Source organism: Crinia signifera, chromosome 5 (genome assembly GCF_055691185.1).
Source record: "Crinia signifera chromosome 5, ASM5569118v1, whole genome shotgun sequence".
Taxonomy (NCBI): domain Eukaryota; kingdom Metazoa; phylum Chordata; class Amphibia; order Anura; family Myobatrachidae; genus Crinia; species Crinia signifera.
The window spans coordinates 222,529,438-222,551,172 of NC_139221.1; the positions used below are offsets into that span (position 1 = coordinate 222,529,438).

General features: G+C 46.4%; 1 protein-coding gene across 1 annotated transcript in view; it reads right to left on the reverse strand.

Moving 5' to 3' along the window:
• The window catches only part of ULK4 (unc-51 like kinase 4), a 704,158-nt gene extending 684,389 nt beyond the window's left edge, over positions 1-19,769 (reverse strand). The window contains exons 1-2 of the mRNA XM_083188569.1: positions 19,370-19,769; positions 5,498-5,672 (exon numbers count right to left, since the gene is read on the reverse strand). Coding sequence (XP_083044695.1) covers positions 5,498-5,635 — 138 coding nt within the window. The 5' untranslated portion in view covers positions 5,636-5,672; positions 19,370-19,769. The remainder of the gene's footprint in view (positions 1-5,497; positions 5,673-19,369) is intronic.
• Positions 19,770-21,735: the final 1,966 nt, after the last annotated feature.

The window sequence follows — 21,735 nt, forward strand, 5'->3', positions numbered from 1 at the left end:
AATTTGCGTCAGAGTGGTTACATTTTGGGCATGACGAGGAGTTAGCGAGATTTATTAAGCTGGAGCGGTAAGGAGATAAGTATCCTCTGTAGAATATTTTAAAAAACATGTCCTTGTAAGATGTGGCGGAAATTGTTTTGGTAGAATATAGAAGAGTATTTAGGATAGTTTTTTCATCTAGGTTGGGAAAGTGTCCCTGCCATTTGGTGATGCCTGTTTGGAATTGACCAGTATAGTATGGTTCTCTTAGTATCTGATAAAAATATGTTATTGCTTTTCTGGTGTAGCTTACATTCAAGAGCGCTTTGTCAAACTGGTTATCCCAGTCGGCTTCCCCTAGGAATTTAATTACCTTGTTGGCATAGTGTTGGATTTGAAAAAAAGGCTAAATTGCAGGGTGGTAAGAAATCGTGCAGGGTTTTTGCTTGTGTGTATGTTAATATTTTTTTGGTTTCTCTGTTTGCGAGTTGTCTTATAGAGCGTATCCCCTGAGAGTGCCATGATCGAAATGGTTGTGTTGTTGAGCCATGTTGAAAGTTATTATTACCTATGAAGGGAAGATGTAATGAATATTGAGTATGTAATTTATTCTTGTTGCGTATCGAGTGCCATGTAGACCATGTCGACATAAGGAGGGGGTTTTCCAATATTTGTGTGGATAATTCGTATTTAGGTAAATGTAGGAGGCTTGTTAAGTTAAGGGTGGGAAGGAATTGTTGTTCCATTGTGTACTTGGCATATTGGTTTCTCTGGTGTATCCAATCTTTTATGTATCGACATATGGCTGCTTGGTTATATAATTTAATGTTGGGAAAATTGATTCCTCCCTCCTGTCTTGTTTTCTGTAGTATCTTTAGGCTAATTCTTGGCTTTTTTTTTGACCATATAAAGTTTCTGAAAAGGTTAGTAATTTTCCTTTCATCAGATAGGGTAAGGATGATCGGGAGAACTTGAAGCGGATATAGAAGTTTTGGGAATGTAATCAATTTGATTAGATTGGCTCTCCCTAGATATGATAATTGTAAATGTTGCCAACCCTCTAGTTCCGCTTCAATCTGTGCTATGAGTGGTGTTATGTTTGCATAGTAAAGGTTATGAATGTTTTTGGTTAATTTTATTCCTAAATATTGTATGTGAGAAGAGGCCCATTGTAGATCTCCAATAGGAGTATTTGGTTTGTATGGGTGTGGTGGCTATTAATTTATTGCCTCTTGAGATTTAAGTGCAAGGGTAAGGGTTTAGAGGGGCGATTGGGGCTTTAGGTACGCCAGTGCAACCAGCTAGAAAAAGGGTGGGGGTGGGGGGGGCGGGGTGTATGTTTTGTGTGTCTGTAGGTGTCATGTTATATGTAAATCCCTTGTTGAAACAGAGTGCACATATGGAGAAGGGAGAAGAGCAAGGAAGAGGGCGAGGAGGGGATGTAAAATGAGAGTGCCTGACAGAAGGATAAGAAAGTGTGGGGATGGTTAGATTCGTAACTTGGAACGTCAGAGGCCTTAATGACAAGGTGAAACGATCACTAGTATTAAATCATTGCAAATCACTGGACGCCGATATTATCTGCCTTCAAGAAACCTACCTATGTGGGGATAAATTGTCTACTTTAAAATGACCATGGGTGGGATCTGCAGTTCACGCTCCCTGTTCATCTTCTTCTAGAGGGGTCACTATTTTAGTGAAGAAATTGGTAGTTTTTGAAAATCGTGATGTAAAGATCGACCCTGGGGGCAGATACATTTTTATGGATTCTAGCATTAACCATGTAGGCATTAGTTTACTGGCTCTGTATATCCCTCCTCCCTTTTCATACGAGGTGTTGAGGGCGGCAGTTGATTTCACCACCTCCTTCCCTGACAATCACTTGATCTGCTTGGGGGATTTCAATAATATTATCTCTCCTCACCTGGATAGATGGGGAAGGACCAATAAAATAGTCAGTAAGGGGGGGAACAGATTCGCAGACTTCATTGATGAGATTGGATGGAAAGACCCGTGGAGGATGAGATATCCAAATACCCGCCAATTCTCCTGCTATTCAGCAACATACCGGGTCTTTTCTAGGATAGATTTGATCTTTGTATCAGATACATTATTGAATAAAATTACCCACATTGAATATAAGGCCCGAGGAATTTCGGACCATTCTCCCTTAGTCATGCAGCTGGATCTGAGTGAGCTAGTGGGGTACAGGTACTGGAAGCTCCAGCCCTACTGGCTTTCCCAGATCGATCAGGCAGGGATCGAGGGTGAAATCTCTGCTTTTTTTTTAGCTCAACGAAGGCTGCACCTCAAAAGGCTATATATGGGATGCCTTTAAGGCCTATCTGCGGGGCGTATTTATCAAGAGGATCTCATATCTTAAGGGCCTGCACTGAAAGAAAGCAAGGGATCTAGAGGCAAGAACGCTAGAATAAGAAATTGTATATCAGACTAGCAATCTTGAATCGGACAGGGTGGCTTGGCAAAGGAAGCAGACAGAGTGGCTGGAATATCTCCAGGAAGTAAACTATCGTAGACTCCTTGTACACTCCCATATGTGGCATGCCGGTTCTGATAAAGTGGGAACATTTATGGCTTTTCTATTGAGAATGGATAGACCATCCAATGTTATAGCCAGTATCAGAACTGCGCATGGTAAAATCTTGACATCCACCCCCGATATAGTGGAGGAATTCATTGCCCACTTCGGTAAAGTCTACCAATCCGTTCAGAAAGCAAGTAATGAGGACCTGCGGGAATTCTTTTCAGAATTGAACCTTCCCCTATTAACTTCAGATGCCCTAAGCTTGCTAGATGCACCAATCACCATAGAAGAAGTGGAAAGCGTAATTAAATCTTTGCCCTTAGGTAAAGCCCCTGGCCTAGATGGATTGCCTGGGGAGTTGTTTCAAAAATTTGACAAAATCCTGGCTCCTCGAGTTGTCGCACTTTGCCAGGACATGATGCTAGAGGATGATTTGCCCTCATCTATGGTCGAAGCATCCATAGTGTTCATTTTGAAAAAGGGTAAAGACCCAACATGTGTGTACTCGTATAGGCCAATTTCACTAATGCCTACCGATGCAAAAATAATCGCAAAAGTTTTGGCAAATCGACTGAATATGGTGATCCAGGAGATCGTACATCCTGATCAATCAGGGTTTATGCGTGGGAAGTCCTCCTTGATCAATGTAAGAATGGTCTTTTCGTACATACAACACGCGAATGCTGGAGGGTTGAATGCCGCGGTGGCCTCATTTGACGCGAACAAGGCGTTCGATTCCGTCGAGTGGGGCTACCTTTGGAGCACCCTCAAAGCATTCGATTTTGGACCAGGATTTGTCAGATGGTTGAGACTGCTCTATAGGAACCCCAGGGCAAGGGTCTCCATCAATGGATTTACTTCCCAGTCATTTCCTCTATTCAGAGGCACTCGGCAGGGGTGTCCACCAGTGTTCCCTCTAAGCTGTGCGCGCGCACACAACTCGCCGAGCCCGCGCACAGACATTACAACTGAGCGCACAAAGGTTAAAATCTTGGTTAGTGTGCCACAAGTTTAATAAGGTTGAAAATCACTGCTATAGCCTATATGTGTTTTGTGTGAAGTCTGTAAACATTCAAATTGCTTTATTAACTCAACAGAACTTGAAACCTAGGCCTGTATACGTTATGTGACGCACAAAAATGTACATTTCCTTCCAAAGTTGCACAGCCAATATCTTTTGCCGCACACAGCCTTCGTAAAATTAGAGGGAACATTGGTGTCCACTTTCACCGCTGATATTTGCGGTGGCAATTGAACCCCTTGCTAGCGTGCTAAGATTGAAGTTGCACCACTCCGATCTGATGAGAGATATGAGATAAGATAAGCCTTCTTAGTGTCTCGATATATCAGCAAGCAATTGAGAGTGCCCAGTATAATAGCCAATATTTCAATGTATATATTCATATCTACAGTGAAGAAGGATAGCGACCTATTAACTCAGAGTTGCAAGGGTCAAGATATATCCTCAAGAAAGGATAATATGTAATCCTGAATGATTGGTCTATGAAAAAAACATAATTTCAGCATTTGTAATTGCATGCATTATTGAATAAAGTACATGGATCACTTTGATGCAGGTGTGTAATTGAGGGGAAGCAGAATAATGTCTAGTCTTTTTTTTTTAGGATGACAGGTCTCTTTCCCCAAATTACATGTTCATGCATCACTCAATTAATGCATCTGAACCAAAAAAAAAAAACTCGGTACTTGTTTCCTAGCACGGCGCCCATCGCATACCATCACATGCCTTAATTAGTGGTATGCGATGGTATGAGATTGGACCCGGGTCCTAAGAGCCGCACTGTACAATTTTAATATCGCATCGCATGCCATTACAATTTTTAATTGTACAGGCACCCTGATGGGGTGATTACTATGTTAAATACACCCCCATTGTTAACGCCACCCCCACTATCAACTCCAACCCAAAGCGTGGCGAGCGCATCGGTACGCATCCTCCGAACTTTTCATACCCCCACTATCCACATCGGTGTGGAGTAGATCCTATATGGTGTGGCGAGCGCAGCGAGCCACCGAGCCAAAAGCGTGGCGAGCCCCGCGAGGGGACGCAGAATACATGTGAAGTTATACGCGTCCCCTCACCACTCTTCGGGCTTGGTGGCTCGCTTCGCTTGACACACTATATAAAGTCAACTCCACGCCGACGTGGACAGTGGGGGTATGAAAAGGTCGGAGGATGCGTACCGCCGCCCCTCGCAGGCTCGCTTCGTTCGCCACACTTTGGGTTGGCGTTAATAGTAGCGGTGGCGTTAACAATGGGGGTGCATGTACAATTAAATAATCATTTTGATCGCAATCGCATGCGATGCAATCAAAATGATGTAATAAGATTAAAATCGTGGGCGCCGTGCTAGGAAACAGGTACCAAAAACTCAAACATGAATTAGGATCATGTGAGTATAGCATGACCATATTAGAGAAAAGAAGCAATCATGTCATTGGTGTTATAAAATGTAAATAGGTTATGTATTGGGATAATCACTTCTTGCTTCTTACAGTGTCCAATGTGAAAAAAGTCTAGACTTTCCTACCAAATACTGTGGCTAGGAATGTAAATAAATGGGTTGCTTGTAGAAAAAATAAGCATAAATAGTTTGCACTTCTCCAAGTACAACGATACTGATATTCAATTACCCCCTATCAATGATCGGGTGTAATAGCTTCACTGCAGTGCTATAGTATTAGCCCTCATAAGCCGGCTTATCAGGGTTTTCGTTTCACCTGCCAGCAGCAGGTGAAGCAAAGTCCCCGAAAACTGTTCTTTTTTGAGTGAAAACAAGTCGTTTTTTTGGACATCCAAATTGGATAGCCCAAAAAAGAAACAGAGAAGTATTAGGAAAATACACTGAAAAGGTCATCGGTAAATGAATATTGGCCAAATACTTGCTGTTTATCAAGGTGAAATAGCTAGTTTCATAACAATGCTTATGGCCACTGTATTGTTGTACTTACCCAATTTGTAATCTCTGCTCTTTTACTTTTGTCTATGCAGAGTATTGCAACAAAATTGATTGTGCCTTTTCTTCTACCCTTGTAAACAACTGACTTGCTTCCCTTTCCAACTTCTTCATAAAGGATGTAGTTTTCCATATTTTAACTGGATTGATTAATAATCAGTATTTATCACCTGCAAAATACCAACCAAAATGCAAATCATTTATTGTTCATTACAAGAAAACCTCCTCATTCTAGTGACTACAGATCAGAGTCCATTTGGGAAGCATGTGCGGTGTAATGGTTAACATTACTGCCTTACAGTTCAAATCTCATCATTAACGTATTTGTGTTGAGTTTTTATCTTTTCCCTGTGCTTATGTGGGTTTCCTCTGCGTACTCTGGTGTGCCACAACCCAAAAAGGGGATTTTTGGTACTTACCTGTAAATCCTTTTTTTGTAAACAAGGTGGATACTGCGGACCATGGGTATCCTTTGATCTGGAGGACCGGGTACCAAGTTTCTTTGAAAGAGAGTGCAGCCCGTAGCTATTCCCCCCATACCCCTTCATGTCCTCAGACACCAGTTTAAACTTAACAAGCCGAGGATAGGGATAGGAGAAGACTACTAAAAATACAACAGAATATGAAGAAACTAGCAAACAGAGTTCGAACATACTGTATACATAAAACTTGAACAGTACAGATCTATGTATAATTTAAACATCTAAGTTAAATACAGTGAATCGCAGGAGCATGAAGGGTGGGAGCCCAGTATCCACCTTGGCTTACGAAAAAAGGATTTTTACAGGTAAGGACCAAAAATCCCTTTTTTTCAATCAGCCTGTGGAGGATACTCAGGGAAGTGGGATGTTCCAAAGCTGTCTGTTAGAGTTGGGAATGCTCCTGAGCGGCACTCAAGACACCTCTACCAAAAGCTGCATCAGCTAATGCGAAGGTGTCAAACCTATAGCATTTAAAAAAAGTATGAGCAGAGGACCATGTGGCTGCTCTACAAAGTTGCTCCCGTGAAACCCCTGCGCACGCGGCCTACAAAGCACCAACCGACCAACCAAGTGGACTGGGCACACACTGAGAGCAGAGTCGGCCGTCCAGTCAACAGTTAGGCGTCCTAATGGTAGTTCGGAACCAACGGGACAATGGCCGTTTAAAAGCAGGCCATTTCTTTTTCCGTCCATCAAAGGAGGACAAATAAGGAATCGGTCTTGTGTAAATGAACTGTCCTGAACGCATAGACCCTCAATGCCCTAACCACGTTCTAGGAAACCATATCGCCAGATGAAGATGATGAATGAGAAGGGGCAAAGACCGGTACAACAATCTCCTGGATAATGTGATAACCAGAGACCACCTTGGGTAGGTAGTCCAACCTGGTATGCAGTACCACCCTGTCGTCATGGAAGATTAGGAATGGGGAGCTCCCAAATCAGAGACTCTACATGCTGACGCAATGGCTAAAGGAATAATGTCTTCAAAGTGAGCCAAGCCAATTCCACCGACTTCAATGGTTTAAAGGGGGATCTAACGTTGAAGAACCAATGTTAAGTCCCATGGGTGTACGTGGCAACACTGGTGTTTTCAGGTTCAAAACCTCCTGTAAAAAGGTATGAATGGTAGAAGATGCAGCTATCTTCCTTTAAAATAATAGGGACAAGGCCAACACCTGGACCTTTACTCAGGCCTAGGTCTAGACCGGATTGAAAGAACCCCAGAACTCTAAAAAGCCGGATTGAAATTCCTAGACTCACACCAGAGGAAGTATTTGTCACAAGTTTACTAGGATCCCTGCCTATTCAGCTCGGGAATTGGCTCGACCTAACGCAGAGGTGTGGAGTCTAACCGTGCCGAGGGTTTTCTGCCAGTGACCCCTCCAATTGGGATTTGGGCTTCTGCGGCACTCGACACGTCGGTCACGGTCCTCTGGTTAGGTTTCCCTTTATGAGCTGGTGGCGGGGAGATAGGCAATATGGAGGAGCGGTCGTCTAGCCGGGTCGGTATTATACGGTCAGTTAGGAGCCCAGGGGAGAGGCAACGAAGGTCCAAAACAAGCCGGGTCATACACGGGAGACACTGGTTGCGGTACACTGGGATGAGACGGGAGAGTAGTCGAGAGCGAGCTGGGGTCATACACGGGAGACACTGGTTGCGGTACACTGGGATGAGACGGGAGAGTAGTCGAGAGCGAGCTGGGGTCATACACGGGAGGTCACAGGCGGAGTACAAGGGGTTAAGCGGAAGAGTAGTCAGTAACAAGCCGGATCAAATAGTAGCAATAGGGACAAGCACTAAGGCACAATAACGCTGGAGTAGGTGTGAGCCTATACTCTGGCAGTGATTTGCCTGCCAGAGACTTCCTTTATACTGGGACTTGGGCAGTTCAATTTCCTGCCTGTCCCTTTAAACATCAGAACGCGCGGCGCGCGCGCCCCTAGTGAGCGTGCGCCCGCGTACCCGGAAGCTGGAGACACGCTGACGGGGACTGTGCAGAGAGGGACGCCAGCCGCCCGCTACTCTGCCGCCTGCCTCCCGCCTCAGCCCGCCGTCGCCCAGACTGCCCCAGCCAGTGTCCGGAGCGCCCCGCCTGACCCCCGCAGAAGCCACGTCCCCGGACCCGGTAAGAGACTCCCGCGGTTCGGGAGACTGTGACATTACCCCCCACCCTAGGGGTGGGCACCGAACACCCTATGAAAGGCTTGTTGGGATATTTTCGATGGAATCTGTGGAGTAACTGTGGGGCGTGAATCTCAGATGCCTTAACCCAGCAACGCTCCTCAGGCCCGAACCCTTTCCAGTCAATGAGGAATTGGACATGACCCCTAGAAACTCTTGAATCCAGAATCTGACTTATCTCGTATTCTTCATGACCTCCTATCAGGAGGGGTGTACGAGATCGTCTGAAGGAAGAGAACCTATTGATGACCAGCGGTTTTAGAAGTGACACATGAAAGACGTTGGGAATTCTAAGGGATCTAGGAAGTTTGAGTCTCACTGCTACTGGATTAATTATTTGAAGAACGTGAAAGGGGCCAATGAACCTTTGAGCTAATTTCATGGACGGAACTTTAAGCCTCAAATGTTTTGTAGAGAGCCATACTCTATCTCCAGGTTTAAATTGGGGAGCCTCTTTCCTTTTTCTATTAGCGAAGCGTCTATAACGATCAGAGGATTTACTAAGGTTTCTTCTCACCTCAGACCAGATGCTCAGAAACTTCTTGACCGTATGTTGGACGGCTGGCAGAGCAGTAGCAGATTTGGAAAAAATTTCAGGAAGATTAGGATGAAATCCGTTTTGAACGAAGAATGGGGAATACCCCGTGGACTCGTGGTACAAATTGTTGTGGGCAAATTCTGCCCAGGGAAGCAGAGATGCCCAGTCATCCTGATTGGCTGACACGTAAATTCTTAAAAACTTCTCCAGGTCCTGGTTAACCCTCTCGGTTTGTCCATTGCTCTGGGGGTGGTAAGCCGAGGAAAAGTTGAGCTTGATGTTGAAAGAAGAGCATAGGGCTCGCCAGAACTTGGACGTGAATTGGACTCCTCTGTCTGACACAATACTCTGAGGGAACCCGTGTAACCTAAAGACATTCTTAATGAAGCTCTCGGCCAGTTTAGAAGCGGATGGAAGACCCTTGAGAGGAATGAAATGGGCTGCTTTTGAAAAACGATCCACCACCACCCAGATAGTGTTAAAACCCTGGCTAACCGGAAGCTCGGTGATGAAATCCATTGAAATGTCAGCCCAGGGGTGACTTGGAACTGGAAGAGGGTGAAGCAATCCCACTGGGGCTTGTGGTATGGACTTATGTTGAGCACATGTATCGCAAGCAGCTATGAAGTTCTTAACGTCTGTTTTGACTGATGGCCACCAGTAGCTGCGACAAATGATCTCTGAAGTCTTCTTAATACCAGCATGTCCCGTGAAGTAAGAGGAGTGGAACCAACGTAGAATTTTTGTTCGAGACTTTAATGGCACAAACGTCTTCCCTACAGGAATTTTGATCTTTCTAGAGGATGCAATAAAACAAGACGACTTTAAAATGGGCTTCTGGTCATTTAACTCTTCTGAAGCAGCTGGCCCAAAGACTCGTGAAAGTGCATCTGCTTTGACGTTCTTGTCTCCTGGACGATAAGTTAACACTAGATTGAACCGGTCAAAAAATAAAGACCATCTAGCCTGTCTGTAGTTTAGACAGTGGGCCGTTTTAAGGTACGTCAGGTTTCTGTGGTCAGTATATACTGTTACCGGAAAGCTTGCCCCCTCTAATATATGACGCCATTCTTGTAGGGCCAATTTGATGGCTAACAGCTCTTTGTCTCCCACTGCGTAATTTCTCTCTGCAGGTTGAAATTTTTTGGAGAAAAACCCACAAGCATACCACTTGTTAGCCTCATCCCTTTGGGATAGAACTGCCCCCACCCCTACCGAAGATGCGTCCACTTCAACAAAGAAGGGTTTGTCAGGATCGGGCCGTCTTAGAATGGGCGCAGACACAAAAAGTTGCTTGAGTAAAGAAAAAGCTTGCTTGGCCTCCGGGGACCACTCCTTGGTATTTTCTCCTTTGCGGGTAAGCTTGGTTATTGGAGCTACCACGGAAGAGTAATTCTTAATAAACTGTCTGCAGAAATTGCAGAAACCTAAAAAGCGTTGAGTAGATTTCAACCCCACTGGTTGCGGCCAGTCAGAGATTGCAGACAATTTCTTTGGATCCATCCGTAATTCTGAACTGGTAACAATGAACCCCAAGAAGGGCATTTCCTGTTGTTCAAATGAGCATTTCTCTAGTTTGCAGTACAACCGGTGCTTACGGAGGCGACCTAGAACTTCTTGAACATGCTGCTGATGTGCATGAAGGTTCCCTGAAAAAATTAAAATATCATCCAGGTAGACGATTACGAATTTGTTCAATAAGTCTTGAAAAATGTGGTTCATATATCTCTGAAAGACTGCCGGGGCGTTGCTCAAGCCGAACGGCATCACTAAGTACTCAAAGTGTCCATCCCGCGTGTTGAAGGCTGTCTTCCACTCATCTCCTGATCTAATGCGGATCAAGTTATATGCCCCGCGGAGATCCAACTTTGTGAAGAACCGTGCCCCTTTGATTTTGTCAAAGAGTTCAGAGATGAGGGGGAGAGGAAACCGATCTTTCACCGTGATGGCATTGAGCCCCCTGTAGTCAATGCAAGGTCTAAGGCCCCCGTCTTTCTTTTTGACGAAAAACAGGCCCGCTCCTGCTGGAGACTTGGATTCCCTGATAAAACCTCGCTCCAAATTATCTTTAATATACTCTGATACTGCCTGAGATTCCGCCATGGACAACGGAAACACTCGGCCACGAGGAGGACATTTCCCAGGAACTAAATCGATGGCGCAGTCCCAAATCCTATGGGCTGGCAGTCTTTCTGCTTCCTTCTTGCTGAAAACGTCTGCAAAGGCATGATAAGCAATTGGGAGTTTGCCCCCGGACTCCAGTTGGGAGGAAGATACCGTACAGAAGTGTCGTTTGATTTGTTCAAGGCATCGCCCCTGACACTCTTGCCCCCATGCCAATATTTGAGGACGCTTCCAGTCCAGCACAGGTGAATGTAACTGTAGCCATGGCAACCCCAGTATGACGGGATTCTCCGCTGCGGGAAGCACGAAGAAGGAGATGGACTCTTGATGTAGGATTCCCACTCTCATCTGCACCATTGCAGAATTAGAACGAATACTTGAAAAAGGCAACCTATTGCCATCTATACCTATGATGTGCAAGGGGTTCGTCAGTTCTTGGGAAGTCCCAAGCGTTTTGCCTTTCTTGCGGTAATGAAATTACCATCCGCGCCGGAGTCTAGAAAGGCTTTGAGGGTAATAGAGGAATTCCCATAACTTAAGGTTACATCGATAGTGAATCCGATTGCGGAAACTCGAGAAGAGGTATAAGACAACGTGCCTAACCTGACCCCCTTACAATCAGTTAGGCCTTGTCGTTTCCCGGACGCTTGGGACACGCAGAGAGGAGATGACCTGATTCCCCGCAATACAAGCACAACAGATTTTTAAACCTTCGTTCTCTCTCCGCGAAAGGAAGGCGAGCTTTCCCGATCTGCATGGGTTCTTCCGATTGCTGACTTGCCACGGAAGCCGATGCTGACGAAGGGTTAGTTGCTGGAGGAACAAATCGGGGTGCCAGCTTGAAACTGAATCTTCGGGATTGTTCCCTCTCTTTATCCCTCTCTTGGTAACGGAGGTCCACCCGTGTACATAAGGAAATTAGGTCGTCCAAAGAAGTCGACGGCTCTCGACCTGCCAACTCGTCCTTAATCTTCTCAGATAGCCCATGTGTGAAGGTGGCCATCAGAGCCTCCTCGTTCCACCCTAACTCGGATGCGAGGGTCCTGAACTGAACCGTGTATTGCCCCACAGTCTGGGTTCCTTGCCTCAGCCGGAGGATGGCCGAAGCGGCGGACGTCACCCGACCTGGCTCGTCAAACACTTTACGGAACTCGGTGATGAATTCAGTGATGTTATTAATCACCGCATGATCCTTCTCCCAGAGTGGAGAGGCCCAGGACAGGGCTTGACACGTGAGTAGCGAAATCATGTAGGCTACCTTCGCCCTATCTGACGGGAAGGATGCCGCTTGTATTTCAAATTGGATGAGGCACTGATTTAGGAATCCCCGACACTCCTTGGGATTTCCATCGAATTTCGCAGGATTCGGAATGCGAATCAAAGGGGCACTTGCTGCAACCACCGGAGGAAGTGGTGCCGGGGGCGGCGGAGCCGGAGGGGCTTCTATGCGTTGCATCAAGGTCTGCAGACATTGCATGATTTGTGCCTGATCCTGTTCCTGCTTGTTCACCCTTGTAAGCAGATGCTCCAGAAGCTCCTTAGGAGACGGACCGGCCGCTGGATCCATATTTATGGGCCAGAGTATTCTGTCACAAGTTTACTAGGATCCCTGCCTATTCAGCTCGGGAATTGGCTCGACCTAACGCAGAGGTGTGGAGTCTAACCGTGCCGAGGGTTTTCTGCCAGTGACCCCTCCAATTGGGATTTGGGCTTCTGCGGCACTCGACACGTCGGTCACGGTCCTCTGGTTAGGTTTCCCTTTATGAGCTGGTGGCGGGGAGATAGGCAATATGGAGGAGCGGTCGTCTAGCCGGGTCGGTATTATACGGTCAGTTAGGAGCCCAGGGGAGAGGCAACGAAGGTCCAAAACAAGCCGGGTCATACACGGGAGACACTGGTTGCGGTACACTGGGATGAGACGGGAGAGTAGTCGAGAGCGAGCTGGGGTCATACACGGGAGACACTGGTTGCGGTACACTGGGATGAGACGGGAGAGTAGTCGAGAGCGAGCTGGGGTCATACACGGGAGGTCACAGGCGGAGTACAAGGGGTTAAGCGGAAGAGTAGTCAGTAACAAGCCGGATCAAATAGTAGCAATAGGGACAAGCACTAAGGCACAATAACGCTGGAGTAGGTGTGAGCCTATACTCTGGCAGTGATTTGCCTGCCAGAGACTTCCTTTATACTGGGACTTGGGCAGTTCAATTTCCTGCCTGTCCCTTTAAACATCAGAACGCGCGGCGCGCGCGCCCCTAGTGAGCGTGCGCCCGCGTACCCGGAAGCTGGAGACACGCTGACGGGGACTGTGCAGAGAGGGATGCCAGCCGCCAGCTACTCTGCCGCCTGCCTCCCGCCTCAGCCCGCCGTCGCCCAGACTGCCCCAGCCAGTGTCCGGAGCGCCCCGCCTGACCCCCGCAGAAGCCACGTCCCCGGACCCGGTAAGAGACTCCCGCGGTTCGGGAGACTGTGACAGTATTTATGCCATATACGATGGTATATTTTAGGGATGGTTTCCTGGCTGCTACCATAGTGCTACCATTTCCTCAGGACCGACCTTTCAATAGCCATCCCTTCAAAGCTAACTTGCTAAGGAAGGGATGATGGCATTGAGACAGTAAGTCTGGATGTATAGGCAGAGGCCATGGAGCAGCAATGGATAGATCGAGAAGGTCTGGATACCATGCCCTTCTCGGCCAATTTGGAGCTAGCAGAATCATCATTACCCTTTCTAGCTTTAGGCGTTGTAGAAGACGTTGAAGGAGTGGTACCGGAGGAAAAACATACATCATTTGGAATGGCCATGAAGCTGAGAGGGCATCCACAAGGCAAGCTTGTTGATCCTTTGTCCTTGACCCATAGATGGGAAGCTTCTTGTTGTGATGCAAAGCCATCAGGTCCACCTGAGGACAACCCCAGCGATCCAAAAGGAGGCCCGAACTAAACTGACGTGGCCCGAACTAAACTGTATTTTCTCAAATTAATCAACCAACCGTGAGATTGGTGGAGCTTGATCATCATTTAAAGGTGAGATTGAAGAATTTCCTGAGACTTACCAAGCAGTAAGAGGTCGTTATGATATGGAAGAAGGCGAACGCCTTGTAGGTGAAGCTGAGCCGCAATCACAGCCATGACTTTTGTAAATACTCTCTTTCGGACTCTCTTTTCTGTGGAGAGTCCGAAAGGAAGGGCCTGAAATTTGAAGCGGGTGTCCTTCAACGCAAATCGCAGGAAGCATTGGTGATCTTCCTGGATCAGGATGTGAAGGTATGTCTCTTGGATGTCCAAGGACGCAATTTAATCTTACAGTTCTAGGGATTGAAAAATGGATTGTAGGGATTCCATTCTGAATTTTGGGACCCTGTGGAACACGTTGAGTCTCTTTAAATTTAGGATAGGATGGAAATATTCATCTGGTTTGGAGACTAGGAAAAGATTTGAGTGAAAGCTGGAGCCTCTCTGAGAGGTACAGGAACAATAACCAGTGACTTCAGAAGTGTCTAAATGGCTGATTGTAGAGTAGCATCCTTCTTCCGAACTACACAGAATCTGGTTGAAAAAGAACTGAACCGGAGGTCTGAACTGAAAGGTAAGTGAGTATACGTTTGAGACTACTTGTAAGACCCAAGAGTCCAGAGTTGATTTCTGACAGACTCCTGCAAAAAAATAAACCGACTCCCCACTGCTGAAGCCACAGGTAACTGTATGTTGATGGCAAGCCGTTGGCTTTTCAGGCTGTTTAGGTGCCTGATGTCGACCTGTCCAACCCAGTTTAGGCTTGGACTTTAGACTGGGTTCGCAGAAAGGACTGGTATCATGCTTTACTATGGGGACAAAAAGTCCGATAAGTATTCTGCCTAGGTTTCTGCGGATCTGAGGGAAGAAAAGCTGACTTTGATACTGCAATATTTGTCAAAATTTTGTCCAGCTTTGGACCAAAAAGTACCGAACCGGAAAACAGCCATGCCTCCAACACCTTTTTAGATTCATTGTCAGCTTTACAAGAACTGAGCTATAATGTACATTGTGCAGCCACCGATGATGCTGAAACCGTGGAAGTCAAATACCCAGGTCCAAACCACACTTAACCAGATAGGACCCTGCTTCTCTTATGTTGTCCACAAAGGACAATATACCTGATCTACGAGTACCAGATTGCAAGCCATAAGGTAGTCAGCCAACTGACCGACTGCCATAGAAGTCCAAGCCGCTGCATAAACTGGACAAATGTTGTTCTATTTTCTTGTCGATCAGATCCCGAATTGAAGTAACATCCAGGATCGGCAACGTTGTAGGTTTAACCAACCCAGTCACATGGGCATCCACAGGAGGTGGTAACTCCCACTTTTTATGATCTTCTGCTAAAGAATAGAATGCAGAAATTTGCCTGGACACTAGGAATTTCTTGTTTGGATGTTTTCATGCCTCCTGAAAGAAACCATCCAGTTGATCCGATTAAGGAAAAACTGAAGGATCCTTTTTTTCCGTTTGAAAACAGGAACATCCGAACGATGTAGAGAATCTGGATCTTTCATGTTTAAAACCTTTCTGATGGCTTTAATCAAGCTATACAAGCTAGCTTGTGTCATGTGAGAGCCTGGTATAGCAGACGAATCATCTACCTCTACTTGTTCCTCTGAATCTGACTGGTCATCAGAGGAATCCTCAGTTTGGAAATCCTTTATGTGCTGGGATATAGACGTTTCCCGGCTGGCGGATCTCTGAGAATGAGATGCGCCCAAAGCCTGTTGTAGAGAGTAGGAAAAGTGGACTAATCCCAGAATGGACTGCGACAGGCCCTGAACCCAAGGTGGTTTTTCAGCCATGTTGGTCACAGGCACTGGTGGAGCCATGAGACCGCAGCTGCCAGCTGAAAAGCCAGCTCCTTCATAGCTAAGGACAGTGAAACTGCCCACTCCGGTTCAACAGAAAGCGGCACCCAAGATGGCCACGCAGCCAGAGGCCCCGTTAAGCAATGGTCGCAGAGGCCAGTATGGTCCCGCTTAAAGCATGAGAATTTTTTCTTTACATAAAGTAAATGTGTATGTGTGAAGCGCTGGAGCAGCACCCTCCTTACGCCACACCGATGTATCCTTGACAGACATTGTGTGGGTAATAACAAACAACCTAACACACAGTTACACAGAATGTAGTGAGAATTAGAAATATAGAAAGCACTGTATACTATGCCCTACTTAAGAGATTAGTGTAGACTATACGGCTGCTGTGAAAAACACAGCGCGGGCCTGTTAGAGAAAACAGTACACCAGCAAAATAATAAACTAATACAATTAATAAACACAGAAAATACACTGCAGTATATATAAATACAGTCTTTCTAATAATCTAGAGGCACTTTTCTACTCACATCAGCACATAGAAGTGAGATGTGAGGGCAGTTTAACCTGAACCTGAAGACCGTTAAGGTATGGGGGCGACTGCCCAGCTCCTCTCCGTTAGAAGTGTAGCTGAAAATGGCCCTGTCTGCTGGGACTTGGTTGATGTGAGTGTCAGTGAGGAACGTCTGCCAGCCATCCCGGGTGAGATGTGAGAACCGGCGCAGCGGCTCTGTCAACCCCACAAGTTGTGGAAAAAAAAATCAGGGCTGAATACACAACCCTTTCCTACAGGGTGCCCTGTTCCTCAGAACACCAAGGAAAAAAATGGTGTCTGAGGACATGAAGGGAGTATGGGGAGGAGCTATAGGCTGCATTCTCTTTCAAAGAAATTCATCTCCTTGGAGCCCGGTCCTCCAGACCAAAGGATACTCACGGTCCCTAGTATCCACCGCAGGCTGACAGAAAATATATACTTTGGTAGGTTAATTGGCTTAAAAACAATTAACATGAATGTGTGTGTGTATGTGTATACATATGGTAGGGAATATAGATTGTAAGCTTCACTGAGGTAGGGGCAACTATTCTCTGAAAAGCTACGTAAGATACATGTGAGCTACTGTATATAAATAACTGGTAATTATAATTTCATAGAAAGGAAACAAATCCCAGTGTGAAGGTTGGTAAATGTAGATCCAATCATGGCTGGTTTACAATACAGACATCAGCTTCTTGTTTGGTACTCTTTTTAATATGATTATCATATAGCATATAAGTCCTATTAAAGTCTACTTAGTGCAAACAAAAGTAAACTGGTATAAGCCTTGGAGAATGATAAACAGAGATATACATGATAAATAGAGATATGCACATGCACGAGCACTTAAACTGTGGAGGACCGTTTTGTGGGAGTGGGAGGAGGGCTGAGGCGACTGTGTGACTTCACACTCAGCTGTTTCACCCTGAAATGCTGTTGATCTGTGTCTGGCTTCTCAGTCAGGCTGTGTATTGAGCCGCTTGCACTTTAGCAATGTGGATACAAATTTTTGCCGGGGCACATTGTGGGGCGAAACCCAGCATTCGTGGTGGCTTTACCCTCTGCTGGTTTTTTAAAAAAAATACAATTTACTTCAAGTCAGGCCAACTAGCTCCTAGTCGCCATGCTACAGACATTGGGGGTTACTCGTCCACCAAACCCCGCCTTGTGAATGGTGGCCTGGCCACCGCCCATTCGCAGTGTGTTCGCACGCACTGGCTGTAAAGGGATGTTTGACACAAACATCCTTTTGCACCCTGCAGGGGGAACACCCACATCATTCGATGGTTGCTGACCAAAGAATGACGTGGAAGGCACACACACATCTAAGGTTGCTCAGAGCAACCTTAGATGTGTGTGTGCACTCTGAAGGAAGTGGGCGGGCAGCTGACATCTGGTGATGTCAGCTGCCCGCCCATGGCGCACACGTCACCTAGCGATTTCCATGGGAACGCCCATGAAACGCTGGGCGTCCCATGGGAGAGTTCCCCGGCCTGCTGCCCCACAATGTTGGGTGCATGCAACAAACAATTTGTTTGCCGTGGGCGCACGCACCCAGTCTCTGTACATGTGAAATGCAAAACATCGCCCCTATGAGAATGCATAGTGGCTTCCGAACAGACCTGAATAAGGTCCATTGGGGCAAATGTTTTAAGCCTCAAAAAGCAATACAATAGAGAGTGATAAAGGACCAGCCAAACAGCCCTTAACTGTCATGTCTGAAACACAACCGGTAAACATGGCAGTTCTTTTCCACTCTCCACTTTATCTTTTGTTAAGGCTTAATACATTTGGTCCAGTTAGGATGATGTATTAAGCTTAGTAAAGTGCAAACGCGGTGATAAAGAGGAAGGTGCACCAGCCAATCAGCTGTGTTTGAAAAATGACAGTTGGCTGGTGTGTTATTGCCTTACACTTTATTAGGCTTAATACATCTATCCCAGTATTCAAACTCATTATGGGGCAGATGTATTACAGCGGACCATAGCGCGCCGCTATAATACTTCCTGCTTCACCTCATTAACGAGGCGAAGCAAGAAGGAACATCAACAAGATGTATTAACATCTTGTCTACCGAAGCAGGGGAGAACAAACTCCCCCCTCCGGCGATGTCCCCCTGCTGTTTACACTGACATGCTATGTCCTTTCCCCTGGGCGGCTGAACTGGGATTGCGCAGGATCTTGCTACTCACACGAGATCCCCAGTGCAAGCCAGAGCCAACAGATAGGGCTTTACCGGCCAGCCTGCTGCTGGCGAAGCCGATAGCAGCAGCGAGAAGAACGGTCAGAGATGCTGACCGTTCATACATTCGGCCTGCTATCATTTAGACAGCAGCGCCGATATGGACAGGGGCGCACACTAGCCGCTTCATACATGAGGAAAAGCAGTATCAGTGCACATATTGTGCGCTGATACCCCTTCTCCCCTATACCGCACCATCATACATCTGCCCCTATGTATGTTACATGATGCTTCAGCCAATCACAACCCCAACTGTCATTTTTCACATGACTGCTACAAGCTTAACACATAACAGTTGGGTGCTGAGCCTGATTGGCTGGGGCTCAATTTATCACAGACATTCGAGTTTTATCACTCATTGGTAAAGGGTGTGGTATTGCGCTCCGAAAGGGGGGGGTCCTGGCGGCTAGTATCCCGACTGCTCCAACAGGGGTGCAAGTGCAAAGAAGCCCTTTGTGGGCACGCCACAGGTTCTATTCTCCCTCTATGGGGCGTCGTGGACCCACACAAGGGAGAATAGTGCCTGTCAGTTGGGATCCCCCCTGTCGGAGCACCAGCAGTCAGGATTCCGATGTCGGGATACTGACTGTCGAGATCCCCAGTCAGAGCGTCATCCAGCACCCTTGTTAAATGAGTCCCTTTTTCTCTATCCACCTTATCCAAGGCTTAGTACATCTCCCTCAACATCTTAATTTTCTTATTCGCTTTACCGCCCTATACATATACTATATTCTTGTGTCTGAAAAACATGTCCAATACTATAATGTGTGGAGAACTAGTTACAGCACATTGCAGGGGAGACTGCTATCCAATGCACACAACAGGTGACTAGTACCGCGCACTGGGCACAGAAGACACCTGGCTCGGCACGGCATTGGCAGAGGCACGGTGCAGTGTGTGCGTATGAGGAAGGAAAGGGAACACACCTGCAGTACACGGAGCGAGACGCTGCCGGTCCAACTCCCCGGAACCGATCTGACTGAGCCCCTCTGCCTCCCCACCTGGCCCGTGCTACAACAACTCCCGTCCCAATCGCTCAGTCACACCAACGGCCGCAGCACGGAACTACGAGCTACCCCGGGGATGTGTTTGAGTAACACGCTGCATGAAAGAAAGGAAATAACGGAAGTGGGTGTGTGAATGGCGGAGCCGATGGTTTAACTAATTAAATTATCTTTATGGATTCTAAACTTCAAAGTGAAGTTGGCAAGGACAGCAAAATAGAACACTTCCTCCGTACGGTCACCCCTCTCCTGCTGCGCACAGTGGATTATTCCGTTCCCTTAGTAACGAGACGAGCAGGGCAGGACGCTCTGTTTATGAGCGCGTGCATTGGACCAGAGGTAAATGTGTTTCCATGGTAACATACAGCTTATTCCTGTGCAACGCAGCCACTCTCGCGCACCATTGGTCAGTGTACTGACCAATGCCTGATGCATTTGTGACGTGTAAGTTGAAGCGGCGGGAAAGGAAAGGAAGGAATCGTAAATCGTTCAGCTTAGCCTCCCTCAGGCAGTGAGTGCTCGGCTCGCCCTCAGCCAGCCCCTCACGGCCTCTCCCTACAGCAGTAGGTTGTACTGTATATCTTTGTATCTGGGAAAATAACAATTCCTGTCTACTACACTATGGCCTTTATTTTGTGGGGCAGATGTAACGTGCAGAGAGAGTAAAGGCCCATACACACACACAAAGATGTGTCAGTAACGACCCATCGTTAACTACCATCTTTCATTTTCACCCTTGAAGTGAAAATGAAGGACCTCAGCATTGTAGGTGATCACTGGTGCACGACGGCTGACAAACAACCACAAACGATGCAGGATCTTTTCTATTAAAAAAAAAAACAATGTTAACGACCATAGCCAAATTGACCTGCATGCATTGACGATGGCTATGGTCTTTAACGACTCACGGGTACGCGCATCGTTGGTAGTCGTCCGTCATTCACAGCATAAACAGTAGACGATTTTAAAAGATAAACCTCCTAAACGACCCTGAACGAAGTTGTTCTGGGTTGTTCAGGAGGTGATTTATAATGGGGTTGTTCATCATCATTAAGAAGACATCGTAGTGTGTGTATTGGCCTTTAGATTTGGATAAGTTATTTTGTTTCTGTGCAGGGTAAATACTGGCTGCATTATTTTTACACTGCAATTTAGATTTCAGTTTCAACACACCCCACCCAAATTTAACTCTCTGCACATGTTACATATGCCCCACCTGCAGTGCACCTGGTTTTGCCCATTTCCCAACCATATTTGTACTGCAATCAGATCTGAATAAGGGCCTATGTAAGGTTGTGATCTAACATGTGCTCCAAAGTTCTTACAAGTAATATTCAAGTAACAATCTTATATAGCTATAGTTTCCAAGATGGAGTTAATAGTTTAAACAGGAGTGAACTGAACACTATTTGATGAACTAAAAAACCTAGAATAACACTATGCTGTTTTTTTTTTTTCTGTCCAGGATGTACTGTATGAGGGTGGTTTTAACAAATAAAGTAACAATACCTCTCATAGCTTACAACTTGTTTAAAATGTATGTGTACAATCATCAGTGTGGCCTAAGTACAGATAATTTGTTTCATATATAGTTCCTTTACTTATCTAAACATCAAATGGTAACCTAAAGGTGCGTACACACGGGTGGCGATTTTGTACAATATCGCGGGAAATATGGTCGCTAAGCGACCATATTGCCCACGATGGGAGTGTGCTCCGGCGACATATCGCCGGGTGCGCGCTCCCGTTTTTACCACTGTAGTGATCGCTGGTCGCAGGAACATGCTCCTGCGACCAGCTGATTACCACTGCCGGGCTTCCCCCCCGGCAGTTTATTTTTCATCAGCGACCATCTTTGGTCGCTGATGAAAAGGAGAAACTGAGCAATATATTGCTCAGCCATATATTGCTCAGCAATATATGGCTGAGCAATATATCTCCCCCGTGTGTACAGGGCTTAAGTCATCTATCCAGGCATGGAAGAAATCAGTGTCAAGTGCCTGAACCCAGGGCATGAAGGCTTGCTGAACCTCACTGTCAATCATCTTCCACCCAAGTCCGGATTTCCCACTAGGCACGTGCCTAGGGGCGGCACAGCACAGACAAACCCCTGCACCCACTTGAATTATTATTTTTTTACAGTGAGGCCCACGTCAGCGGCCCCAGAGCTGATTGTATGACACAGCAATGAGTTTAGTGGCTCCCTCACCCAGTGCCAGCCCCAGCGCTGCCACTGCTCATATGCTGATTATTGACACCAAGCTGGGGGAACAACTTGGCGGCTCCCC